Source organism: Periplaneta americana, chromosome 11 (assembly GCF_040183065.1).
Source record: "Periplaneta americana isolate PAMFEO1 chromosome 11, P.americana_PAMFEO1_priV1, whole genome shotgun sequence".
In the NCBI taxonomy this organism is placed as follows: domain Eukaryota; kingdom Metazoa; phylum Arthropoda; class Insecta; order Blattodea; family Blattidae; genus Periplaneta; species Periplaneta americana.
In genome coordinates, this window is record NC_091127.1 from 15,880,160 (window position 1) to 15,906,008 (window position 25,849).

Here is a 25,849-nt window from a genome sequence, read left to right on the forward strand (position 1 = left end):
AAGAACTGATCTCTATCAAGGATTTTTTTTTTCTGAAATTATCGGAAAACTCTATTTTCAGAGGTTAGGGTTGTTTGTTCATGTTCCCATTACTTGGAACGTCATTTACTTTCTGGCATTAGATTAAAATACGTAATATGTAGTTCAGTTACATAAACTACGCAACTTTTAACGTGATTTCTGTGTTTAATACATCAGTAATTGAGACAAAAAATTGCGGCATTGCCAGAGCATTTCCCGTCGTAAAAATAATTTCCCTAAAGTGATTTGGCAATACTGGTCCATTCCGTCGGCCGTGTCAGAGCAGAAAATCAATGCCGTTTGAGGGAGGTTGGCATCTCGGTTGTAGACGGGACGTAATATCAGACTGTGTCACTGGATATTGACGGTATTCGAAGAAAGAGGAATTTCATAGAGGGTTTGGTTATTGGGGAGGTGGAGTTATTATTTCAAGCGGTTGGTTTAATATAATGCCAGAAGCATTCAGGTACATAAATAATTTAAACATATTTATCGGGTTTCGACAACTAAATATTCTCTGAAAGGGTTTGGGTACAGGAAATGACGTTATGATTATATTCCCGTGGGATTTTGACAGTTCTTTTAAAATGCTGTCGGGGAAGTGTTGAATTCTATTTAAAATCCAAGTAAATAATTTACTGATATGTTTTTAATATCTTTACGTATCGTTTTGCATGCCTACAATTTTTATTTCACGTTTTTTTGTTTATATCTATAATAGTAAAAAAAAAATCTATAAAATATGTTTTGCTAATTAATTATTTATTTGCATTGTAGGTGAATTAGTAAACATGCAGCTAGTCTCTTGTGATACATTTGTGGTGCTACCACCTCTAACTGCACATGGTGGTGTGATTTTTGGGAAGAATTCAGATCGCCCTAATGGAGAGGTGCAGGAATTGATATACCAGCCAACGCAACAACATGCTGCTGGAGATAAGCTGCAGGTAAATAGTGTAGGGGAAGCTGTTGTACCTAGGGACAGATTTTTAAATTTTTGTATAAGCTTTTATAACTTTTTATTATTAACAACAGTATCTTTGAAGTTGAAGTGTAAAGTATCTAAGAAAAAAATTAGGTTTCAATTAAATAATTTTTTGTATAGATTTCCTGAAGTGCTACATACTGTCCCTAGGTACACAAGGGTGATTTACCTTGGGACATACGATGACATACCTTGGAACATGGTTCAACATAATATTAATGTAACTAATATTTTATTAACTTTATAAAATTATACAAAATACAGAGAATTTACTGTTTTCTAATTGTTATTAATGATAGGTTTTGTCTCTAAATTTAATGTAATATCAGTAGTGATAATGTTGCTAAGTTTAAAATTTTAAAATAGTTCTCAATTTTCTTGACAGGAAACAATAAGGTATTAGGCTTTCCAATTAAACGAATTTCTTATTATCGAAGGGCGTATTCTTCAAATTACATTTTGAAAACTTATTTCTCAGTGCCCCTTAGGCTTGAATCTTTTCTTTAAGAAGGTCATACATTATCTTCAAATGAAGCATTCAACGTTTTTAAAAGGAGATGGAAACTTCAATGTTTATTACAACGTTTAAATCCATTACATGAAAATTTTTGCGCGGCCTATTACAACATTCACATGAAACATTTAGTACTCTTTTTTAATGTCACTAGAAACACCATCACAGTAAATTTATTTATTTAATGCTAGTAAATTAGAAATGAATACGAGTTTATATAATATAAAGTCGACCTGGGTAGCGCAGAGTGTATAGCGCTGGCCTTCTGTGCTCGAGGTTGTGGGTTCGATCCCAGCACAGGTCGATGGCATTTAAGTGTGTTTAAATGCGATAGGCTCATGTCAGTAGATTTAGTGGCATGTAAAAGAACTCCTGCAAGACAAAATTCAGGCACACCAGTGATGCTGATATAACCTCTGCAGTTGCGAGTGTTGTTAAATAAACCATAATTTAATTTTTTATAACATAAACTAGTCCACTCCTGAATGAGTAAGACTCGTGCTCAAGAGGGGATTCCAATACAAACAAAATAAAATTGAGAGTGAATAAATTAGATAAAAAGTGTTAAATATCTTTAAACCCAAGCTATAAATCCAATACAAATTTTTTTATTTTATCATTAATTTGGAGAGGATTAGTGTTTAAAATATTAATAAAATAAAATTTGTTTAATAATCTAGGACCTTGACTCATGCTATGATAAAAAAAAGCTGCATTGGTTTTACTTTTAGGTTCAAATAAACGCAGAAAATTCATATTCATACACAGTTACAGAAACACAGTATGTTGACGTGAAATGGTAATAGAGAGGTCTCGAGTTTGTGATACGTTTAGTTTGTATATTTTTTTCTCTCGCCATATTTTATATCATTAATTTTCTTCCGAAACATTTAATGAAAACCGGTGGTTCCAAAAGAATATTCTCCCTTTGTAAGATCAATGAGACATTGTTAAATGTTTGACACTGGAGACAATCTGTTACTCATATAAAGGAATTGTTTCCTTTGGCATGTAGTATGTTCTTTATATGGATCACATATTTTAGCAGTGATGGATTTTTCCCATACATCTAGTAGGAGTGTTTCTCTGCGTGCAATTAATTTATTTCAACAACATTTAATATGAAACCTATAAATGTAAAGTTGAAACCAATGTTCGAATTGGGGGGGGGGGGGGGAGGAAGCCAGGGAGTTTTCCCCCTTTTAGATGTTTTTTTTTACCAACTTCTGCATTCCTGTGTTCATTCCCAACCAGGGAAAGAAATTTTCCCTCTCTGAATAATATGTTTTAATATTATTAGTGACACACCAGCCTGAATAGCAATATTTTTTCTGAAATTGCAGTTCCGAAAACTTTCCTTTATTTTCTGTGCTGTGGTCAAAGCATTTTCTCCTCTGGAATGAATTTGCTACAGTGAGCGTATTTTGAATATAGTTTGTAAATATCACATGGATTTTAACACTAAAAAAAAATTATCTTTCAATATAAAAATAGTGCGTAGAGTCCCGATTATCTGGACTTCCGTGTTATCTGGATTGCCTTTTTTTTTTTTTTTTTTTTTTTTTTTATAATTATGGTAGTGTACAGTAGTGGCAAAAAAAAAACTGGACCGACCCTTGTAGCTGATTTCAGAGTCACAGATTCAAATTTTGCTTGTCACAAAACTCATTCAGCTTTTATAATTAATTGTAACAATGAAATTTATTGCATTTGTTCGATTCTTACCGTCTTTTGTTTCCTTCAGTGCCTCAAACTTACAGACGAAAAAACTTTGAGAGTTTTATTTTCATCTGGCATCAATATTACATTTCTACTTCTACTTGGCATATATTTGCGTATATTTTTACATTAAATAGCAGTACATACCCCTGGCTTCACTATCCATATTGAAATGACCACAGTTTGACACAATACACAGCACAGGATTCTTTTGTATCAGCTACAAGGGTCAGTCTGGTTTTTTTGCCACTGCTGTACATATATACAGTACTGAACAATAACAAAATTTTTTAAAGCCAGTTACATACTGTACTGTATTATGAATAAAAACTTGTTTATTATGGATATGTAATGTCTTTCTACATTACTGGGTTCGACCTTTGTCCCTTTAAGATTACTGAATCAAAAACCACATAGCGCTGTCACCATCAATATTGTCCTTGGCCTGTATAGTCCAGATAATTCGGTTTCTGCTGTATATTGAAATATTTTAGACGGTCTTTGTTTATTTATTTTTTTTTTTAGAACTATGCCAGAAATATTATGCATTTGTTGTTTTCATGAACTTCTGTTGCTATTGTTTTCATAATATGATTTTGTAATTGATTTGTGAATTATCTAGTACCTTTTAAGCCATTAAAATAGAAAGGGGTATTATGGTGCCAGAAATGAAGAATAAGGGAAAAGAAAAACGGGGAATGTCAATTTTTTTTAGCGATTATATGGTGTATAGCTCATTCTATTAGTGATAATTGCGATTACAGAACTGTCCAATCAGAAAGGGTTTAAATGTAGAAATGTCCATATAAGGAAATGTTAAACATTTGGTGCACTGGTTAAAAATCGTGAATGTCACAGGTATTCGAACTTGATTTTCTCAGTAATGCTGTTTTGTGACATCAAAGACTTTATACTAACAAGATGGACATCTTTGCGAAATATTGAAGGACATGAACAACAGCCATTAAGATTCAGCTACTCTGTAATTAATTTCAATTTATTCATAGTGTTTATGGTAGTGTAGTAATGTAATGTGTACAAAGAAGATCCGAAGTATGCCTGGAAAGTATTATGCAGTATTTTACATACAAATGGCTTTTAAGGAACCCGCAGGTTCATTGCCGTCCTCACATAAGCCCGCCATCGGCCCCTATCCTGTGCAAGATTAATCCAGTCTCTATCATCATATCTCACCTCCCTCAAATCCATTTTAATATTATCCTCTCATCTACGTCTCGGCCTCCCCAAAGGTCATTTTCCCTCCGGTCTCTCAACTAACACTCTATATGCATTTCTGGATTCGCCCATATGTGCTACATGTCCTGCCCATCTCAAACGTCTGGATTTAATGTTCCTAATTATGTCAGGTGAAGAATGCAGTATACAATTGCAATAATCAGAAAATATAAAAGGATATCCGATCTTCCTTTCGATTTCTGAAGAACAAGCCACAGTAAGCATCTTGCTGCTTTTGTAACGATTTTAAATAATTGTACAATAATTATATAATAATTATTACAATGAAATATAACATTTATAGTTAGCCCTATAGTTTCCCTGTAACCCTGTAATTTCCTCACTTAGTTGATTTGGAACACATGAATTATAGATACAGGTACCGCAACCCTTTTTGATAATACAGTATCAATTCATATTCTTATCTGGAAATGCATTTTTTTTTCTGTTCATGGAACATAATCGTATTATTACTAATGTAAAAGACGAGTATTTCCCCTGGACAAAAAATAAAATACAAATAGAGTACTGCTACTTCTGTTCACTTTTTTTTAGGAGATATATGACTGGCGGTACCTAGGCCTATAATTTATCTTTTCCAAAAAATTAATATTTTGTTACTTCTCGCTTATGCTGTAATGCTTTGGCAAGTTGGGTGAAATGCAGCAATGTCACAACACTCATATTTTCTATAAAGAGTTTGTACTGGAAATATGTGCTTCTCAAACACCAATGCTGTTGCACTGTACATTGTAATTTCAGAAGTGTGTAATTCACAGTTGCTTGAGTTTTTAGAGAGCAAGAGGAACAGTGTAAAAGCCAAGTTGAAACAATGCATCCAAATACCTGCATGTGTAAATGTTATTTGTTGTGATTGTTTGAATATTTTTACTGATAAATGTGTCATTGTACAAAATCAAAAGTCACTGAAAAAGGAAAAGGAAGAAAGAACACAAAAAAGTGCATCAAAGAATCCAAAGCTAAAAAAGTAATGCATGATTAATATTATGCATTAGAATCAATAAAGTGAAGAAGAATTGTGTAACTTTGGTTTTTTAATCATTTTTTTCCTTCAAAATGATTTTTATTTTACAGTTAAGCTAAATACTGAACAAAATATGCATCTTACGAACTCAAATTTCTTCATCCAGTCTCATATATTAAATGAAGAGTTTGAATTCCAGCCTGAGTTGAGAGGTCGAGCTGCTAGGAACGCCACATGCAAGATGTCTCCTTATTAATCGTGCGAAATACTGCAAGATGTCCGTCTAGTTAGTATAGTCTTTGGTGACATTCCTCGTTTTTTTCATCTTACCCTTAAAATTCAAAATACCACGTCAGATGCCACAGTAATTAAAGTGGACGTTAGCAACAACAATAATACATAACTTTGTGAGAATAATTTTAAAACCGAATATGTTATAATTAATATCATCATCATCATCATCATCATCCTTAGCTCGACAACCCATCATGGGTCCTGGCTGTCCATAGGAGTTTCTGCCATTCATCCCTATTTCTAGCAACACTCATCCAGTTTTTAACTCCAATAGTTCTGGCATCCTCCCTGATGCCATCCTCCCATCTGACCTTTGGTCTTCCTCTTCATCTACTTCCCCCTGGTTCATATCGGAGGACTCTGATGGCTGGTCTCGAGTCCTCTAATCTCATTATATGACCAGCCCACCTCAGGCGTCCCATTTTTATAAAAGATGTTATATTGGGTTCACTGAAGAGTTCATATAATTCATGATTATACCGGGCTCTCCATTCGTTATCTACATTGACTGGCCCAAAGATCGACCTTAAAACCTTCCGTTCAAAAATGTTTAATCTATGTATATCCTTTTTTGTCAATGTCCAGGCTTCTGAGGCATAAGTGAGGACTGGTCTTATCAAAGTTTTATATATCCTAATTTTGCTTTGGGAGGTTAATATTTTAGAACTAATATGTCTCACGAGACCAGAGTAGCATCTATTAGCGAGGAAGATCCTTTTACCAGTTTCAAGGCTCATATCATTATCCTGACTAACTATAGAGCCCAAATAACTAAAATTAGTTACTCAATCAAATTTATAGTTTCCAATCTCCAAGAAATCATCTGCACCACAAGCTCTATTTGGGTACTTGGTCTTCTTTTCATTCACTTGTAGTCCCATCCTCTTTGCTGCGTCCAGTAGAGAGTTAAATGCATCTACCAGTGCTGTTCTTGTTCTAGCAACAATATAGATGTCATCTGCATAGGCTAGGAGTTGTACTGATTTATAATAAATCGTATTCGTTGTTTGTATTTTTGAATCTCTTATAACCTTTTCCAGTGCGATGTTGAACAGCATGCACGCCAATGCATCCCCTTGTCTTAGCTCACTTGATTGTTTCAAACTCATCTGTGAGGGTATTCTGAATTTTGACTTGGCACATTGTATATATAAACACATACAGTCTTACTAATAAACCGTGTATAGTTTTTATGCGAGACTTATGCAGAGTTGAGACAGAAAACGTTACTAATAAACCGTGAATAAGCTATGGACGTATAAACAGGCTGTAGCTATAAAATGGGAATTGCTTTGCAGTAGTTATATACACGAAACCCCTTGTTTAAGTGTTGTATATAGGGGAAAAATGGCCGCCCCTTTAACAGCTGTTCGTATCGACTGTCATTTTATGATTATGTTTACCTTGTAACCACAGAAGAACAAACCAAAGATGATAGAATTATTAGAATAATATTGCTGTAGCTTGTACTCTTTGACCAAAATGTAGTGTGGTAATCGATTAGAGCCAGTTGTACTATCGATATTTAACACGCCACACTAGAGCGCTCTACCGGATCCAGTAGAGAACCTCAGATATTCTATTACCTTTCGTAACGAAGTAGTGACGGAACTATGACGTAGCTGTGTAACAGTTATACTGTTATACATGACGTATGTAGTGATTATTAGTAAGGAATTTACACACGACTTATAAACGAGCTACTCATTGTATAAGTATAAGACAGTTAAACGTCTGTATATAGAGTTTTTATTAGTAAGACCGTTAAAAAAATAAATAAAAACGTTACTATGTGAACAAGAAACACTCCCACCCCCAATCACCATCTACATTTCTATCAATCCGAACAGTGGGTGAAACAAATGCCATTATATATATATATATATATATATATATATCAGCTGTAGACCAGATTTGTTTGTTAATAGTTGGAAATTTTTAGAAATTGGTGGTTGTCATTGCCCTGGATTGTAGTGCACCTTCATCGAAGTGGACCAGGTGGAAGCAACTCAAGCTGTGATTCTTAGTAAGCCAGCCTGGATGTGGGGGGCCGAGATGGGAGCCAACTCCAGTGGCGTAGTCATTGGCAATGAGGCTGTTTGGACCAGGCTGGGGGGTCCGTCAGATAATGATGAGAAGTTGCTTGGGATGGATCTTGTCAGGTAGGATCTATCACTTATTTAATAGAGTATAATATTGTCACGAGAGAATAGGTTACAGATTTGAAGTACTTACGGTAGTACTATTGACTGTTGTTCCTACTATCAATAGTCCTGTCGATAGTTATGATCAAAACTATCGATACTATGAATAGTCATTACAAACTTTTTTGTTAATTGGTTATAAACTGAATATATATCTGAATCACAGGCGGAGAGAGAACCGTTTCCTTTGGGGGGGTGGGGCAAAGCAAAACCATAGAATCCCCATATAACGGGGTTATGGGGGACATCACATACCTCCTTCCCCGTTATAGCTTGACTGTGGTACATTATATCGGAATTTGATTATTTAATAAAGGTATTTTTGGGGGCATGTTTCTTACAGTGTTACATCCACATCCGCAATGTTTCAGACCGAGTTGTATAGTGCTTGAACTGTAGGTCTACTACGAATTATAATAGGGCATAACTTAAAACAATCTCCCTCTTTTTATCTCTCATACAGAAACACATGCATACATCAATAAAACTACATAACAGTGCTAACAGAAACTTTTTATATGAAGCTTATTTTCCTGAATATATCATATGAAATGTAAACTCTAATTATTTTATTTAATCTCGTCTTTAAGTTGACATATTATACTGGGATCACTTTTCTTTTTTCTGCATTGTTGTGCAGTATGTTATTCATATTTCTCCAAGTGGCAGCCTGATCACCTGCAAACTTCTAATACATGAGTACAGGCTGTTACAAAAGAAACATTACAGTGCTTCCATTCCTCAAATGAGATATAGAAATTGTGATACAGTCAGAAATTTAAAATAAATATTATAGTCCATACACATGATCTGAAGACATCAATTCATCAATTTAAGTACCGAAAGTTAATAATAAACAGAAGCAAAAAAGATTTTTTGAATTCAATGTTTTCTAACGTTAATAGAAAAAAAGAGCAGACAAGTTTGGGGAGGCAATGCCCCCCCCCCCCCTATAACTCCGCCTATGTTCTGAATTTATGTCGAAACGCGTACTGAACTATTAATTTAATAATATATGCTGAATTGAATCTGAATTACATACTAATAATACACAGTATTATAATCTGTCCTTAAAGTCCCAACATTAGCCATCATTATAATGCTTTTTTTTAAACATGTGACCATTACTCCAAGGATAGTCTAAGCTTTTCATTAAAATAAGGATTTCCAATTTGTTGGGAAGCAGACAGTTTTACCTTTCATTGGTTAAGTTTTCAGTTTTGGATAAGGCCGGGATTACGATCGACGTTCGTTTGCGTTACGTTATGTTGAAGTACGTTGAAGTTCGACAAATACAAGCTCCGTGTATTTCATTACGATCAACGTTAGAATGAACGAACGCATGACTGCGTTGATTCAACATTGCCAAGGACAAGCTTTTACAAACGCAAAGAAACGTAAGCTGAACATCAACCAATCACCAAACAGAAGTCCTTCATATATTTTCACCTTTTCTTTCGTTGTAGATGCGCCATATTGCTACTGAAATATTAAATAAAATCATATTAATTAAAAATTACATAATACGAGAAACGATCTTTGATTGAATATATCACGTCACATGAATATATTTCCTCTATATGGCATAAAACACTTGTTTAAGATTAAACATTATAGGCAGCAAACATGAAAGCCTTCATAACACCTTATTCAACAATTGAATCGGTGAGTTGGAAAAGGGGTCAAGTCTATCATTTTTCAAAATGGCATTTATTGGCGATACCTGACTGCTATGTCTGTACTCATCGTTTGGATAACAAGGAGTCATGTCCCGTCCACAGAAGTGTGCGTTTGATTAGTATTGAGTTGGAGAAGGGGTCATGTCCAGAGTTTTTTGTCTCTCCTGAACAATTTACTTTTCAGGACATGACCCCTTTTCCAACTCAACGATTCAATTGCATTTCGTATATCCCTGTAGTGTAATGGTAAAGAGGCTGGTTGTGGTGTAGATGGGCCCTGGTTCGAGCCTGGGGTAAACTTATTTTTTTATCTTTTTAATAATTTATTTACAGTATTTTAGATACGTTATTTTATTTTAACCCGAAATAAAGGGGCTTTTACCTCACAAATAATATATTCGTAATTCGCACTAGTTCAGGTATTTAGTAGGGAAGACTGTTGTACCTTCAGCATAGTATAGCTTTGAACATTTTTTTGTTTGTTTGTTTTTTTTTTTTGTTTTTGTTTGTTTGTTTTTTTTTTTTTTTAATTTTTTCTGCTACCTAGAGGACTCAAACTGAAGTAGATTGTAGAGAAAGTCGCTCAGTAGCTCTGGTCGTAATTTCGGTTTGATTTATTGCAAAGTGTGAGTTCTGTGGACGAAACTATTTTTTTAGTACCAGAAGTAAACATTTCGTTCATTGATATATTATGTTTTCTAACACAAAACCAAGAAATAAAATCTTGTTAAGTAAAGTTGTAAAGGAAACTTCAATAATTATTTCAAGCATTTTTCATTTAAAATATTTCATTTCTCAAAATTAAAAAAAGGTGAAAAGTGTTTCAAGGTACAACAGTCTTCCCAAGTACCGATATATGGTTTTATTATTATTATTATTATTATTATTATTATTATTATTATTATTATTATTATTATTATTATTATTATTATTATTATTGTCATTCTATATTATTCTGTCGTAAAATATTTTTGTAATACCGGTAGGCCTATTTTTTTGTCTCAAAGTTACCATAAAATTCAACGTTTATCATAATCATCTGACTGACTGACTGACTGACTGACGTGTGCATTTCAGTACTCATTATGGCCGGCAGAGCGTGATAGTTGTCACGAACGTCGATCATAATACACAGCCTCTGAATGTTCGGCAGAAATTCAATGTACAGATGAACACAACGTAACATAATGCAAACGAACGTCGATCGTAATCCTGGCCTAACAGTCTTTCTGAGGGAACTGAAGATCCCAGTGAATACAGATACTTTGTGGCCAAATTACTTAGTTGAGGGTGAATGGTGTATGACAAAAGGAATGGATAAGCAGAAACAAAATACTGGATTTGCTTACCGGTAGTTAAGTATGAAAAATAATGAGTGTGTGCCTGAAATAATGAAATGATTAATCTAATTTATTATGTTTCACCTTTACCAACAGGAGTAAAGCTTGTAACAAAATAATTTTACAACTTGTAAACCTTACACTTCACAATTTAAGTGTTTGATGTTTAATAGGCCATATATTTGTAGGAGGGTGATATTCTGACTTGAATGAATGCATTTTTGAAGACTGGGCTTGGAGCGTGCTGAGACGGCAGAACAGGCAGTGAATGTGATCACAAAGTTGCTGGAGCGGTATGGACAGGGTGGGCCGTGCTCTGACACGATTCCGGATTTCACGTATCACAACTCATTCCTCATTGCCGACCCCAAGGAGGCTTGGGTGTTGGAGACAGCTGGGAAGGTTTGGGCTGCTGAGCGAATCACAGGTGATTTCTTGCTTGGTTTCACGTAAGGAAGAAATAGTTGTCACTCTTTATGACTGGGATTTCTTGGGATTGTTTACATTGTTGATTTGTTTATAAAAATGCATGCAAATAATAGATGAAATATAAAGATACGTTATTTTTTACTATTTTTTGTTATATTTTTTAGTCTTTTATTTTCTTATTTAATTAATTAATTAATTTACATATTTTTCCCATGGTGACAGTTGTTGTGGACAAATAATTGTGGAACATTACACCATTCTACAATGCGTAGAAATCATTAAAATTTATTATTAAAAAAAAGTCATCTGTTCGCCAAGCATTTCATGCATTACGTGAAGAGTGTGATGTATGTAAGATACCGGGCTATGATAAGGAATTATTTTTGGCCTCAATTGGAAGATATGGATCTCAGAAATGTCTCGTTACAGCAAGATGGCGCCACTTGTCATACAGCTCATGAAACAATCGAGTTCAGAGGCTTCATCATTTCGCGTGGTGGTGATGTTAACTGGCACCCAAGATTGTGTAATTTAACACTGCTGGATTACTGCTTATGGGGTTATGTTAAGTAATGGGTTTAAGCCAGGAACAGTTAATAACCTAAGGAACAATATCACGCGTGTTATTCGTGAAATTTAGCCTGATTTATGTTTGTCTGTTATTGAAAATAGGAAGACCCATATATAATGAGGGTCACATAAGAACAGTTCCCAAACAGCAAATATTGCCGTCTTGTCAGTGTTGCCAACTGTTACCAGATATCACACGATCCTTCTTACTAAATGACTTACTGGTACTTACTGTACCGGTACTTTATGTTGGAAGGTTTATTCTATATATTTCAATAATTTGTAACATGTTTTCGTAGGCAAACTATACGAGAAAGGGATCAACATGTCAAGTATTTTGTCTGGCATTGCGAAATTCATTGGTATGACTAAACAATTGATTCACGAAACCTAACCTAAAAATGTATTTTGTTTGACCACATGAAATTATTAGTTCTAATTCCGAAAACTTACCTGACTATAGTCTTGAATTATAACCACAACTCAACACGTAAAATAACACTATTATGTATTAATATTAATACTGATATTAATTAATTATTAGTATGTTCAAATTTCACCAGCTTCCAGTAACAGGCTCAGAAATCTAGTACAATTTCAATTTCATGGAACTCCAGTACTGACAAATATTGTCGATATTTGTCTCGACTGCCAACATACTAGTTACAAAATCACTACCATTTGTAGTATTTGTCAGTATCAAAATTCGAAACGAAGTTGGCAAAAGAAAATTCAACCTGCAAACTAGAAAATCACCACAATCCACTAGCATATGTAGTAATGGGGAAAAATGGTTGGGTTTAACCCTTGGGGTATGAAGTAAGCTGACCCGGACTATAAACGCAACTCAATGAAGCTGCGGCAGCATTTAACTGACGTTAATGGCAATGAGTGTGTTTCAAAATAATAGTAATTAAATAAATAAACCTCTTTCGTTTATACAATTTATTTCATTTAAAAAATGTGACACTCTTATTGGAAGATTCTTTATTAATTCTACTTTGGTAGTGTTTAAATAGAAGAATTACCCTGGGCTTTGACTACATAGAACCTTTCTTTAAGACTACTGTTTAATTGTACTATCTCCATTTTTTCTTGCAGCTGGATGTCGGAATATCTCCAATTCTTTAAGTATTGGGACCAATATTGATCGAAGCTCTGCCGACCTCAAGGAAGTGGCACAGAAGCACGGGCTGTGGGATGGCCAAGTGAGTGTGTCTTGTACATTGCTTCTCTTGCCTGCTGCATGCACTGACGTAAGGGACAGCGTGGGCTTCATCCATAACCACATGCGTTGCAGGGAGAGTTCAACTTTGCGAGTGTGTATGGCGAGAACAAAGGATCGGCATCCGACCGTGAGACATGTGGTCGCAACCTCTTGAAGACTCTGTCAGCGGACAACAGCTTCGACGTGTCCAGTATGTTCCAGGTGTTGAGGGACGAGGATAGCGGGATCTGTCGCAAGGCTGATGATGCCTTCCCCACTACTGGAAGCCAGGTAAGACTGACCACTTATTACACTGAGTAGTAAGAATAAAGCTTAAGTACTTTCTCAAGATTTATACTTTTGAGTATTAGCACTTCCTGTGATTATATACTCGTAACCACTAGAACGTACTCATATTCGTAAGAATAAAGACATTCTACCTAACGCGAATATATACTCATCTCTACAGCCTTCTTGATCATTTAAAAGTTAGTATGTACTCGTGTTGCCTATCCTCTTTGACCACATTGCACTGTGATACTCAGTTTTTTTATAGACTTTCACATGCTATCCGCATGCTGTAGTGGTTTGTGTTTTGCTTTTTATAAATAAATAAACAAATAAATAAATAAGCAAGCAAATAAATAAATAAACAAATAAATAAAAAAAATAAAATTAATTAATTAAACAAATAAATAAGTAAATAAATGAATAAATAAATAAATAAACATGAAAGAATGAATCAGATAAGTGACGTTAATAAACAGGAAACAAGAAAATAGTACTGGAAAATCGTCATTACTGGATGTTGGATAGAGATTACAATCCATTTCTAGAATTCCAGTTACGCTAATTCTATTTTTTAATGTAGAGAGTTATATGTATATATAATTTAAAGTTACAAGTAATTGCGTTTTGCAATTCAAATTTTACAAAATAAACTGTAATTGTTAATTATATTTAACAATACAATCTAACCTTATAATTTGATAGTCATTCATATTTTTATAAGTTATGTTTTTTATGAATAACAAATACGTGTTTAACCTTTTTCACATTCACTTTTGTGATGCGTTAAAGGCTTCTGAAGTTCACGTCTTTTTCTATATTTTTTATGAGGTACTACATCGTTCATAAATTCTGCCATTTTTTTTATTTAACTTTAAACTGAACACAAATCAACAATATTCAGAATTGGGCCTGCTACAAGCCATGCTCAGAATAACATGAGAACGAACTTATAAATATGAGAATATACTAGCTTTTATTCTTATCAAGCATGAGTATATATTCTGTACAAGATGGACACTTGAGTATATTCTACTATGCTTCCATGTTATGAGTATGTAATCAAAAATGAGTAGGTAGTGAAATGTTTTTATTCTTACTAACAAGAGTATATACTAAAAAAAGTCCAGTATATACTATATACTCATGTTTATTCTTACCCGGACTGTCTTTTTTTATATTCCACCTCTTGCTCTTGCTCTTCTTCTCATTGTTATTCTGTTCTTATTTTTCTCACCTTCTTCTTTACTAATTTTTTCCTTCTCTTACTTCTCCTACATCTGCTCATTCTTTCCATCTCTTTGTTCTCTTCCTGCTCCTCTTTCTGTTCCTGTTTTTTTACACTTGTGCTCCTTTTTGCTTTTCTTACTTTTCTTTCTCTCTTTCTCGTTGTCATCATTCTTAATTTTTTCTTGTCCTTTTATTCATAATTCATTTTTCTTCTCTTCCTCCAATTTATACTCATTTTCCTTCTCCTCTGTTTCCTCCAACAAGAAAATTCAGCCAGAAAAATCCGGATTGACCGAACATTGTATTGAAAAAGGCCATATGGCTAATTTCGGTAATTTTAAAGATATGATGGAAAGGTATGATGTCATAGATGACGTTACTACTACCGCTATACGAGAATTAACTAAAATTATTCTTTTATTCCCCCCCCCCCCTCTCCTTTCCTTTTATCTTTCTTTTTTCTCTTTTTCTTGTCTTCTCTGTTTTTACATATCTACATATTCACAATTACACTCTACTTTTATATATATTAACTACCTAAATTACATTTTATTCACTCACCATTGCCGACGTTGGGATTCGAACCAAGAACCCTTATACTTCAGTAGATGTCCAACACCTTAACCATTAAGCCAAGGAGACAAGTTACAAATCGACCGTCAAAATCAGCTATGTGTAGAATTATGTCGTTTATTTCTATGGCACTATAAGTACTAGAAAATTTACAAAATTGGTCGAAAACTTTTAAATTCGTACACACTGTGAGTACTAGACTTCCATTAATGCGTGCACTGTGGCAGAAAGTATCGGTACCAGTGAAACTGTGCAACACACTCAAGACATACAACACACATTAAAGTGGATACATATTATAACATCATCACTACGTACTATAGAAAAAAGTATTTAGTTTTATAGAGAATATAACTTACTTCCATCGGAAGAACCAAAGCATTGTGTCTATAGTGAAAAACAAGTGAAATTTAAAACTTATAAACGATAATCCAACTTACCCTAATTTCAATAATACTGGCGAGGTGAAGTGTTCGGGCTACTGGGATAGGAGAGTTAAGGAAACCCTGCCATAGCGGCGGAAAGCGGTAACCTGAATCGGACTCTGGTATCCAACTCAGCGCTGCATGGACACCGGCTAGAAAATTTCTCAACATCCAGACAGCAGCCTGTCATCAATGGAGGATACATGAGAACGCGTTCACTGGCCTCCTGAGAGACCTGCGGTCAATCAGCCCCACTGCACAACACAAGGCAACATGTCGGTCATGTCAAGCTGTGGTCCGCAATGCATGGAACACGGAAAGCCAATGAGCGCCCAGCTCCTCAGCTGACTCTGCCCTGTGGCACTATAAATAAGAAGCAAGATATCCCTCTAATTACCTGTTAACCCTGAAGACGAGAAAGATGAACATCCTCGAAACATCAGTGGATCACCAACTTGTTACTTGGCTGCAGTGTTGCCATATTTAGCGATGTCGCTAAATCTAGGGAATTTTGAATCAGCAACAAATTTTGTAAAATACGATTAGCGACTTTTCTGCTGATTTTTGTATTCTTCCACGTTTTTATTTCTTTTAAATTAAAACATTCAACTGAAGTCATGCACTTCTTAGTTTTAGAAGAGGCACGGGTGCATTACTGAGTAGTCTTAATGATTCATACGTGAAAGCCCTGATCTCTTATATTTGTGATCAGTGATCAGGGGTGAAAGATGCTGATTCAATGATTCTCACGGGTTAGGTCTCTCTCTCAATGCTACTGCTCCAACACTCATAAACGGTGACAACTTTGATTGACACATGACGAGTCGCAAGCTGCAGCTAATTCTTGGTTCTTCTCCGCAACGTGGAGATTTTCCACTCCGAACCGACCTGAGCAATTGAGTTTTGGAATTTTGTGCCAACAGTTCGTGTGAAGCAAATGAGACTGTAGTGTTTGCTGCTTTTAGTATATTTTAATATACCAGTAGGCTATATTTAAAAAGTGTTAGATTTCACAAAAACATTGTGGTCAAAGGCTTAGGTGAAAATGTCCACACTTACAATTTGCCAGAAAGTGTAGCGTCAATGATTGGATCAAGTGCAGTGTATTCACAATCAGCTGTTTCCTTATCTTTCACCTCACATCACAGCCGTCAACAGCCAGACTCCGCAGAAGAGGGTGACGATGAAGAAATTATATTTTTCTCCGCATATGTATGCTTTTCTTATTTTTATTTTGTGATATTTATTATTAATTTTTAGCGACATTTCTGGGGATTTTTTAACAAACTTTGGAGAGATTTAGCTACTTTTTGTTGAAAAGTTAGTGAGATTGTAGCGAGATATGTTGGCAACAGTGCCTGGCTGGAAGCCTAGGAAAATTTTGAATGAACACACATGCCAGTATTAGTTATTTTAGCATTTCCTTCCCATTTTATGTAAACCCACTTTTAAGGAAAACTACTATTTAAGGGGAAAAAAAATAATCGCTTCGAGATTCGTTAAAAAGGGGTTCTACTGTAATATTTATTTTTGTGTTTGAAAGGTCTCTGTGTTGAGTGCTGAGGGAAATGGCAGACCTCACTGTCATTGGTTTACTGCCACGCCCAATCCACGTGATTCTGTGTTCAAGCCTTTCATCTTCACGCCTGCAGCTAGAATTTCTCACCATACTGTCAGCCCAACCTTCGATGATGACCCTGCAAAGGTGGGTTCTGACTACTGGCTCTTCCAGCAGTTGCTTCAAATCATAACACATGTCTGCATACGAAATTTCATGGCTTTCTTGCTGTAACAATGTATAAAATGTTGTATGTTACAAGTTTGTAAGGCTGCCATTTCGGATTAGGAGTAGCAATGGAAATTAAATGTACAAACTGGAGATGTTAATTATCACCATAATCTCCATATAGGTCTTTTTATGACGTTTTAGTTCAGCTAGAACTGACTTGGTCTCATTGTCTCTCATAAACATCAAAAGGACAATAATTAAGGTCATTTTCCATGTGAAATCATTTAGAGTCTCAAATATTCATGATTTTTTAGTTATTGCATATGCTCATAGAGGGAAAAAAAAAATCTGTAACTTCAAGTTATTTTTTATTTCTATATAAACCTCTTTCTGTTGATTTACTCAGAATGCATGAGTTCTAGATTTCAATTGAAATGGTGAGTTCAGAAACTCCCCAAATTATCTTTTTTTCGAAATGTGTTTTTTTATTTAAATGCATTGGTTTAGACATATTTCATCCAGTTATGGTAAGAAATGTCCAAGCCCACGCTCCTAACAGATATTTCGACAGCCTTGAAATATTCAGTGATTTCAATATGATCCCAAGTCTAGGACTTGGTAGGTTTAAGAAAGTGGAACAATGAAAAGAAATGTTGAGTCCATGGAAATGTATCACGGATGGATTCAGTTAGTTGAAAAGAAATTCCCTGTTTATACAGTAAATGGTAATGAAATAATTTATTTTCAGTTGAATTTAATAGTACATTATGCAACAAGCTTATAATGATAGTAATTAAGAAGCAAGTTTCATACGCCTTTTTATGCTCGGCCATATTTCTAACTTGAAATTATTCAGATGTATACATTTTATTTGTATCAGACAAGATCGGAAGTGACCTTGTTCTAGATCGTGAATTGTGAGATGTGCGCAGACGCGAAAGTATTGATTTTTTCCGAGGAACAATAATGTCATTGACCTTGTGTAATCCCATTAAACTTTGTATAACCTTGATTATTGAATTCGACATTGAAAAACGAGATGACAAATTGAATTTATTGGAATATTATTTACAATTAACGCTAATTATTATAGTAACAGAACATAACCTTCTGCGACAGTATTGGATTTCCAGCCTCCCTGACTTTTCGCTAATTCTCTTTCGATTGCATATCCGAGAATAATCGATACTTGTGGTTTTATAACGGTACAAAGCTGACTTGTTATTGGCTGAACACCTGTACTTTAATGAGTAGGTATACTTTAATGACATGCATTAAAGGACTGCTACCAGGTGTATAATTACTACATTTCAGCATGGTCGAGCATAAAATATTTTTTAAAAGCAGGGCCACCAAAAATAAGGAAAAGTTTAGTGTAGCAAAATACAAGCGATTCAGGTTCAGTAGGGACCATGTTGACGAAGTTTGTGTTGATACCACAATGAACCTAATGCAAAACCTGTAATTCCCTCCAAGAAAGCTTACAAAGGTCAGTTTCCTGTAAATGAAAAGCAATTGAATGATGTGAAAACTTTGATGAAATTCTTATATAATGATGCTGTGAATTACATTCAGTCACTTGTTGGTACTAGTGATAATGTTAATGAGGATGGAGATTATGACCAAGAATAGGTCAGTTTATAGGCTTCATGTTTCTGTGTTATTTTCTACCATTAGTACACTAATTAACCTCTGTTCAATGCGTTTTCTTTATAAAAAAAAGTGAGTGATTTAAAATGTATTCCAAGTCCACAACCTTCAAATCCACAAACTGATACAAAAACTTATTGAGCAATTGGTATGATATCATTCTAACATATGATACTTGAAAAATTAAGTTTGTTTTAAGAAATACATATTTATACAGTTTTTTTCGTTTCCTGAAAATTTTACTCTGCAGAAGTTTCTGAACTCGCTGTTTCAATTGTACTCACAGAATTCATCAATAAGCTCATCACTGTTTTTAATGATAGTTTCTAGTGTACATGCTCTATGTCTATAGTCCGAGTCAGCTTACTTCATCTCCTAAGGGTCAAACTAACCATTTTTCCCCATTACTACATATGATAGTGGATTGTGGTGATTTTCTAGTTTGCAGGTTGAATTTTCTTTTGCCAACTTCGTTTCGAATTTCGATACTGACAAATATTACAAATGGTAGTGAGTTTGTAACTGGTATGTTGGCAGCTGAGACAAATGTCAGTACTGGAGTTCCATGAAATTGAAATTGTACTAGATTTCTGAACCGGTTACTGGAAGCTACTGAAATTTGAACATACTAATAATTAATTAATATCAATATTAATATTAATACATAATAGTTATTTTGTGTGTTGCGTTGTGATTATAATTCAAGACTATAGTCAGGTAAGTCTTGAGAGTTAGTACTAATAATTTCATGTGGTCAAACAAAATACATTTTAGGTTAGGTCTTGTGAATCAATTGTCTAGTCAAACCAATGAATTTCGTATCGCCAGACAAAATACATAACATGCTGATCTCTTTCTCGTATAGTTTGCCTACGAAAGTATGTTACAAATTATTGAATTATTTAGAATAACCTTCCAACATAAAGGTAAAGTACTGTAAATAAATAAGTCATTCAGTACGTAAGTTCGTGTGATATCTGGTAACAGTTGGCAACACTGACAAGATGGCAATATTTGCTGTATAGGAACTGTTCTTACGTGATCCTCACTATACCTGAGTCCACTTTCTGTATGTTACCCACAATCTACTAAATACAGTCACGAAGCTTGAGTTTTGAGGGTGCTGGAAACAATAGACTGTGATGGTTCTATTTTGCATTGCCTGTAATGAGGCGATATTAGCGATCCTAGTGGTGAGCAACTACCTAATGTTTGCATATTTACTACGTATTGAGCTTCGCGACTGTATATACTAGACTGTGACGTTACCTGGGCAATCATCTCGTCATAATTTTCTTTTTTAGTCCATGTCTAAGTTGTCTCACTTAAGGGGACACTCAACTATATTTTGGAACTTTTTTCCTACTTGACCAATCTTTTTCAAATTTGGAGAAAAAGTTTGATATACACATGGAAAGTAACATGCAAAATCTGAGCTCATTAGATCCAATACTTTTCAAAATAAAAAATATTTCAATTTTTAATCAATCATTAATTGAAATATCACTTTTAATTATCATTTTTTATTTTTTGGCTTTGTGCATTTGACTGTGATTTCTCAATGAATAGGGGAAGAATTCTGCATATTGATTTAGATCTGTGACGTAAATTAGTGTAGAAATTTAATTTTTAATTTCTATGACACTTTTTCTGCAATTTTTAAGTTGAGTGTCCCCTTAACCTTCGTTTCGTCGTATCCTATCCTACATACCACCACTATTTCCATCTCCGTATCTACCATTATTTCTTAATTTCAGAAGCTTTTTCACACTCCTTCTTAATGGAATTTCCTGCCCTGGATTCATGATACCAACAGTTGATATGTTCAGAAATCACAGCAGTCGATGGTTGCGGTGCTTGCAGACGGTGCCTCGCTTCCAGAGGCAGGTGGATCGGGCTCACAACCTGTACAAGCTGCACGCAGGGGCGAGCGAGAGTGCCCGCTCCCTGCTCAAGGACATGGAGCTGAACTGCGTGGCCGAGGTTAACAAGTTCCTGGACGACTTCGCTCCCGGGCAGAGCCTCTCTGAAGTCGACGACCTCCTCAAGGATGTGGTAGAGACGGAAGTGAAATTCTACAAATAAGGGTCAGGTTGAGTATGAAGCCGGTTGGGCATCTTCTTCTGCACCGCACTGCCCGGAGGTCTGCTGCCTGCGGGATGAACACGGGCTTCCTCCATCTTGTATTTGCTTCTTTCTGTTGTTTGGGCAGTTTTGTTGGAGAAGAATATTGCCGGCAATTCCTTGCAGGGTACGTGGGTGCTTGGACAGTGCAACTTGGTTTATGCAGCTATGGGTTTCTTGTGAAGTGATTACATAAGAATTTAATGATCCATGATTTTGAAAATGTTGTAGTAGCATTCACTGTTTTTAATTCAGTTGTTACACAAGACAAAAATACGTGAGTTTGGAAATATGTCATTTTGACTTAATGCACACATACCTTAAAATATGTCGTGAATCGTTAAAGAATATTCATTTTAAAATGTTCATTTCTGTTCGTATTTTATTACCATTTTTAAAGTAAAGTGACCAGATGCAGTTACTCGATTTTCCAAACTCCCATTTACCCTCCGACAGACATAGAATGTCAACAGCCATTTTTATTTTTCCTGTTTTTAATTGAAAGTATACTTTGATCAGTTAGTAAACTGATTACGAATTGGAATGGAACGAATTCGAACCCAAGTAAAGAAAAAACAAGCAATTTTTCTCTTCAACATAACTTGTAGGAAGACACTGGGGGTCCATTTTGTTTCTTTCCAGTACATACTAGAGTTGGGCAATAGGATTCTTTTTCAGAAGTCGATTCCAACGATTCAATCATACATTACGAATCGATTCTAACGATTCGTTCACGATTCTTTTCAGTCTGCGATTCCAACTATTCTTTTGAATTGTCAACGAGTTCACGATTCTTCCTACTCTGCGATTCCAACGATTCGTCAACGAGCGACTTAGAGGACACTTTCCTTTGCAAACCACGCGTTGAACAAAAACGTTCTACATCTCTCGCATAGATGGCATAAGAGGCGAGACATTGGATTGTTTCTTTCTCATTGGCTGGAACCTTTCAGCATGACCTCTATTAGTCTACAAAATTACCCAAGATAATGTTTCTAAATTATAATTTGTCAACTGAACCTTATTACGAAGTACATTTTTTTGCATTACATCTCTATTTAACTATGCAAATTTCAGGTTTGTGTTCATTATTTTCCATACTTAACAAATGCAATATTTTGATTTCACTCTCGCTCGGGAGTATTCGGCACGGTTCGGAAATGTCCGTTGACAGGTTACATCAAACAAGTAAATAGAATCGTGAGTTACGATACCATGTCAATTCGTTACGATTCTTTATTATTAGTCGTTCGAATGAACGATTCGTTCATGAATCGACCCAGCTCTAGTACATACAGTACATTTTTTTAAAATGGAGTTAAGAGACTCGTTGTGATGTTAGTCACAGATCACAAGCTCAGATTGAGGTTAAGGCAGGATTAGAGTTGCCAACCTTTCAAAATAAAAAAGGAAGATTTTTATAGACATTATTTAGTAACTCATGCTTTCTTAATTTCTATTAAAAAAATACTTATTAAAGGATTACACATAGAAACAATGTATTGTCGGACCATCGGATCTATGCCTCTTCAGCGCTGTCGTCGTTCTTGGAAAAGTTAACGCCTTTACTCACCCCATTCCACCCGTTTCTCTCCCACTACGTCAAACACCAGGCCACGAACCTTGCTGAATATGGATGTTGCCAAACTTCCGTCAAACAGTATCATGTCTCTTGAATATTGCTTATAATACTGTAAGGTTAATTTAATTTAAGTAGGTCTAATGACGCTGATTGACTTATGCAAAATGCTATTACTTAATAATATTTCTTTCACCACTCCGTGCTACAGTATTCATGTTGAGTTGACAACACTGGACTGCAAGTGTAAATAACCTGTCCCGCAAGAAGGCTCAAAATTGTGAGTAGTGGGAGAGAGAAAGAGAGAGGGATAGAAAAGAGAGAAATAGGAGTACAGGGGGAGAAATGAATTGCCGAGGCTGAAAAGGAATTAAGGTTCAGTTCGCATATCTTACAGGGGCACAGATCCGATGGTCGGACTATACACACACTCACATTTTTATGTCTTAGTATCTAATTTGCGGAGTTCACATTGCCGTAAAAAAACATCGTCATTAAAGAACAGAGTGTATGCAAATAATCCTCGTACAATTGAACTGAAAGCTAATATTCGTGATGCAATTAAACAAATCAATGCAGTGGAGCTCATGAATGTGAATGATTGTTTTTCACGGCGATGTGAACACTGTATAGTGCAGACTGCCCAAAACAGATTAAACAGGTCTGTAACTAATTAAGGCATCAAAGTTAAATATTCGAATTCATATAGCCGTGTATATATGATTTCAATCAGTGTAGAATTATCTTCAACAGAAATAAAACTGGCAGACAAATATAAAATGTTGTAGGTAGAAAAGTGGTTCACACTGGCTGCCTCTTGCTCATTTTGGAACTAATTTCCTATCACTGCAACTTGTGTAAATAACATAAAGGGAAGTTTCCATATTGATTTGAAGGTCCATTATTCCATATGTGATATTTACTGTTAAAGTCATCAACTATGATAAACTTGCGATCAGATGGGATCAATTGTTCTATATCATCCATTACTAGGTTTAGGCCTGGAGGTATATAAACATTGACAAGTGAAAATGAAATGTTATTTTGAAGTAATAATTTTGTCCTAATATATTCAATTTGGCCTTTAAATTGTTGTTCAGATTCAATTACAGTAGAACCTCGATTATCCGCCACCCTATTAACCGATTTGTGGATTATCCGACTATCTTTCTCTTGTTTTTTTTTTTTTTTTTTTTGCAGAAAAATACGAAGTACAGTATTTAGTCTATATTAGTACGCATTTTTTCTACAGAAGTCATTACCGGTCATTACTGTTACATAGTACGTATGTAATAGGAATGCTACCATTACTGGTATATAATAGTAGAAAGACTTTTAGGAGTCGACCTGGTCGGCGAGTTGGTATAGCGCTGGCCTTCTATGCCCAAGGTTGCGGGTTCGATCCCGGGCCAGGTCGATGGCATTTAAGTGTGCTTAAATGCGACAGGCTCATGTCAGTAAATTTACTGGCATGTAAAAGAACTCCTGCGGGACAAAATTCCGGCACATCCGGCGACGCTGATATAACCTCTGCAGTTGCGAGCGTCGTTAAATAAAACATAACATAACGTAACTTTTAGGAGGGGGGTGTTTTTCGCAACTTGTAAAATAGTCACTAACTCTTTTCAAAGAAATGACTCCAAGAACTTCCACACAATTGAAAACTCGTGCATAATTTAATCACTCTGTGCAAAATGTGTTAGCGGTTTGAGAAAGGAAAAACCGTGGCTCATCTCACATAAGAATATATGATTGGCAGTAGAAATGTGCGCGATTTAGTAAAATGAAACAAGAATAAAGTGCTACATATTACTGTATTTCACTGTTTTTATGTTTTCATTAATCATTACCAGCATATTATGTAGTGTAGTTTGTAGTATGAAGACATCAGTGGTTGCAGTGTAGTGGGAGTTTCAAATTGCTCTTAATCCATGAAAATATTTTGTAGTACGAATTATCCGACCTTTTCGATTAACCATTCAGTCCACCCCCTTCATAACCACGGATAATAGAGGTTCTGCTGTACATGAATTGAGTTGTGGATCATGGCAACAACACCTCTTCACGAAACAGATTAAAAATTTTGTAGTCAGAAAATTTGTAAAATTTTAAAATATCATCAATCTGAAAAGATTCTTGTATGCATATTATAGAAGGCTTTTTGTCTTGAACTTCTTGCTTTAATAAATCCATTTTGTTTCTTAAAGACATAGAGTTCAATTGTAAAATTTTTAGAGTATCTATATCTTTTTCGTTAATGTTGCCTTTCTGTTTTAATTCTCGGTCTTTAAATGTCCTACCCAATGAGACACAGAATTTATTCTTTTTAGCCCCATTTTTTATATTACAGAGAACAATGCTAGTGTCCATTCCAATGCGGATGCGCAATAAGCCTTATAGGCTGACGTGCAGGAGGCCTTTAAGGCTCCTACGTTCTACATGCCCGCTGCCTTTACCCCCAAGGAAATACCCCTAGTACTCATTTTCTGTTAGAGGTTGAGTAGACCCCAGGACCATAATGCGGCCGGAAGGATCAGATTTCTCATGTTCAAAATGTGGTCACTTTACTTTGAAAATAATGAATTATAGATAATAGAGAGCTCTATTCAGTATTATGTTTTATTGTGATAGCCCTCATTGCACGAGATGATTTTGTTTTGTTCCTTGCTCAAGCATCTTGGTAGGCAGCAGTACTTCATATCAGCTTGACCAGCGAACTAAATATTGCTGCATGTGAACCAGGTTTGGGTAGGTGCTATGAGTTTCTTTACACCCAATCCCCTCTGGTGTATATCAATTCAGGGCTTGTAAAAGTAGTCTGTATTTTAGCGAGTCTCTCAGAGGCATAAGATAGGTTGAAATGATTTGCAGCTATCCAAACGTCAGAGTACGCAGTAAGTTCTCACTCGTCTTCAGAAAAATGAACGCTTGAAGAAACAGTGCTGTGTTTCTAAACTAGAAAAGTGAGTAAAATAATTTTATCGTTTAAAATGTGCATTATTTGTACTGTTATATGTGTGTGTGTAAAGGTAGCATTAACTGAGTTTGAATGTAGCATAATCTTGCTG

The 25,849-nt window shown here is 35.2% G+C and overlaps 1 protein-coding gene across 1 annotated transcript; it reads left to right on the forward strand.

The window, feature by feature from the left end:
- Window positions 1-312: 312 nt before the first annotated feature.
- On the forward strand, window positions 313-23,973 carry LOC138708847 (secernin-2). Its single transcript, XM_069839086.1, has 8 exons — window positions 313-487; window positions 799-968; window positions 7,729-7,916; window positions 11,205-11,404; window positions 13,078-13,184; window positions 13,277-13,474; window positions 17,243-17,404; window positions 20,942-23,973. The coding sequence occupies exons 2-8, from the start codon at window positions 813-815 to the stop codon at window positions 21,161-21,163; spliced, it is 1,233 nt and encodes a 410-aa protein (XP_069695187.1). The 5' UTR covers window positions 313-487; window positions 799-812; the 3' UTR covers window positions 21,164-23,973.
- Window positions 23,974-25,849: the final 1,876 nt, after the last annotated feature.

What these genes read in the sequence shown, in the direction of transcription:
- LOC138708847 (XM_069839086.1), top strand. Translation starts at nt 813, where the DNA reads ATGCAGCTAGTCTCTTGTGATACATTTGTGGTGCTACCACCTCTAACT. An exon ending in CTGCTGGAGATAAGCTGCAG is followed by an intron (nt 969 to 7,728) that starts GTAAATAGTGTA and finishes CCTGGATTGTAG; the next exon opens with TGCACCTTCATCGAAGTGGA. An exon ending in GGCTGCTGAGCGAATCACAG is followed by an intron (nt 11,405 to 13,077) that starts GTGATTTCTTGC and finishes TTTTTCTTGCAG; the next exon opens with CTGGATGTCGGAATATCTCC.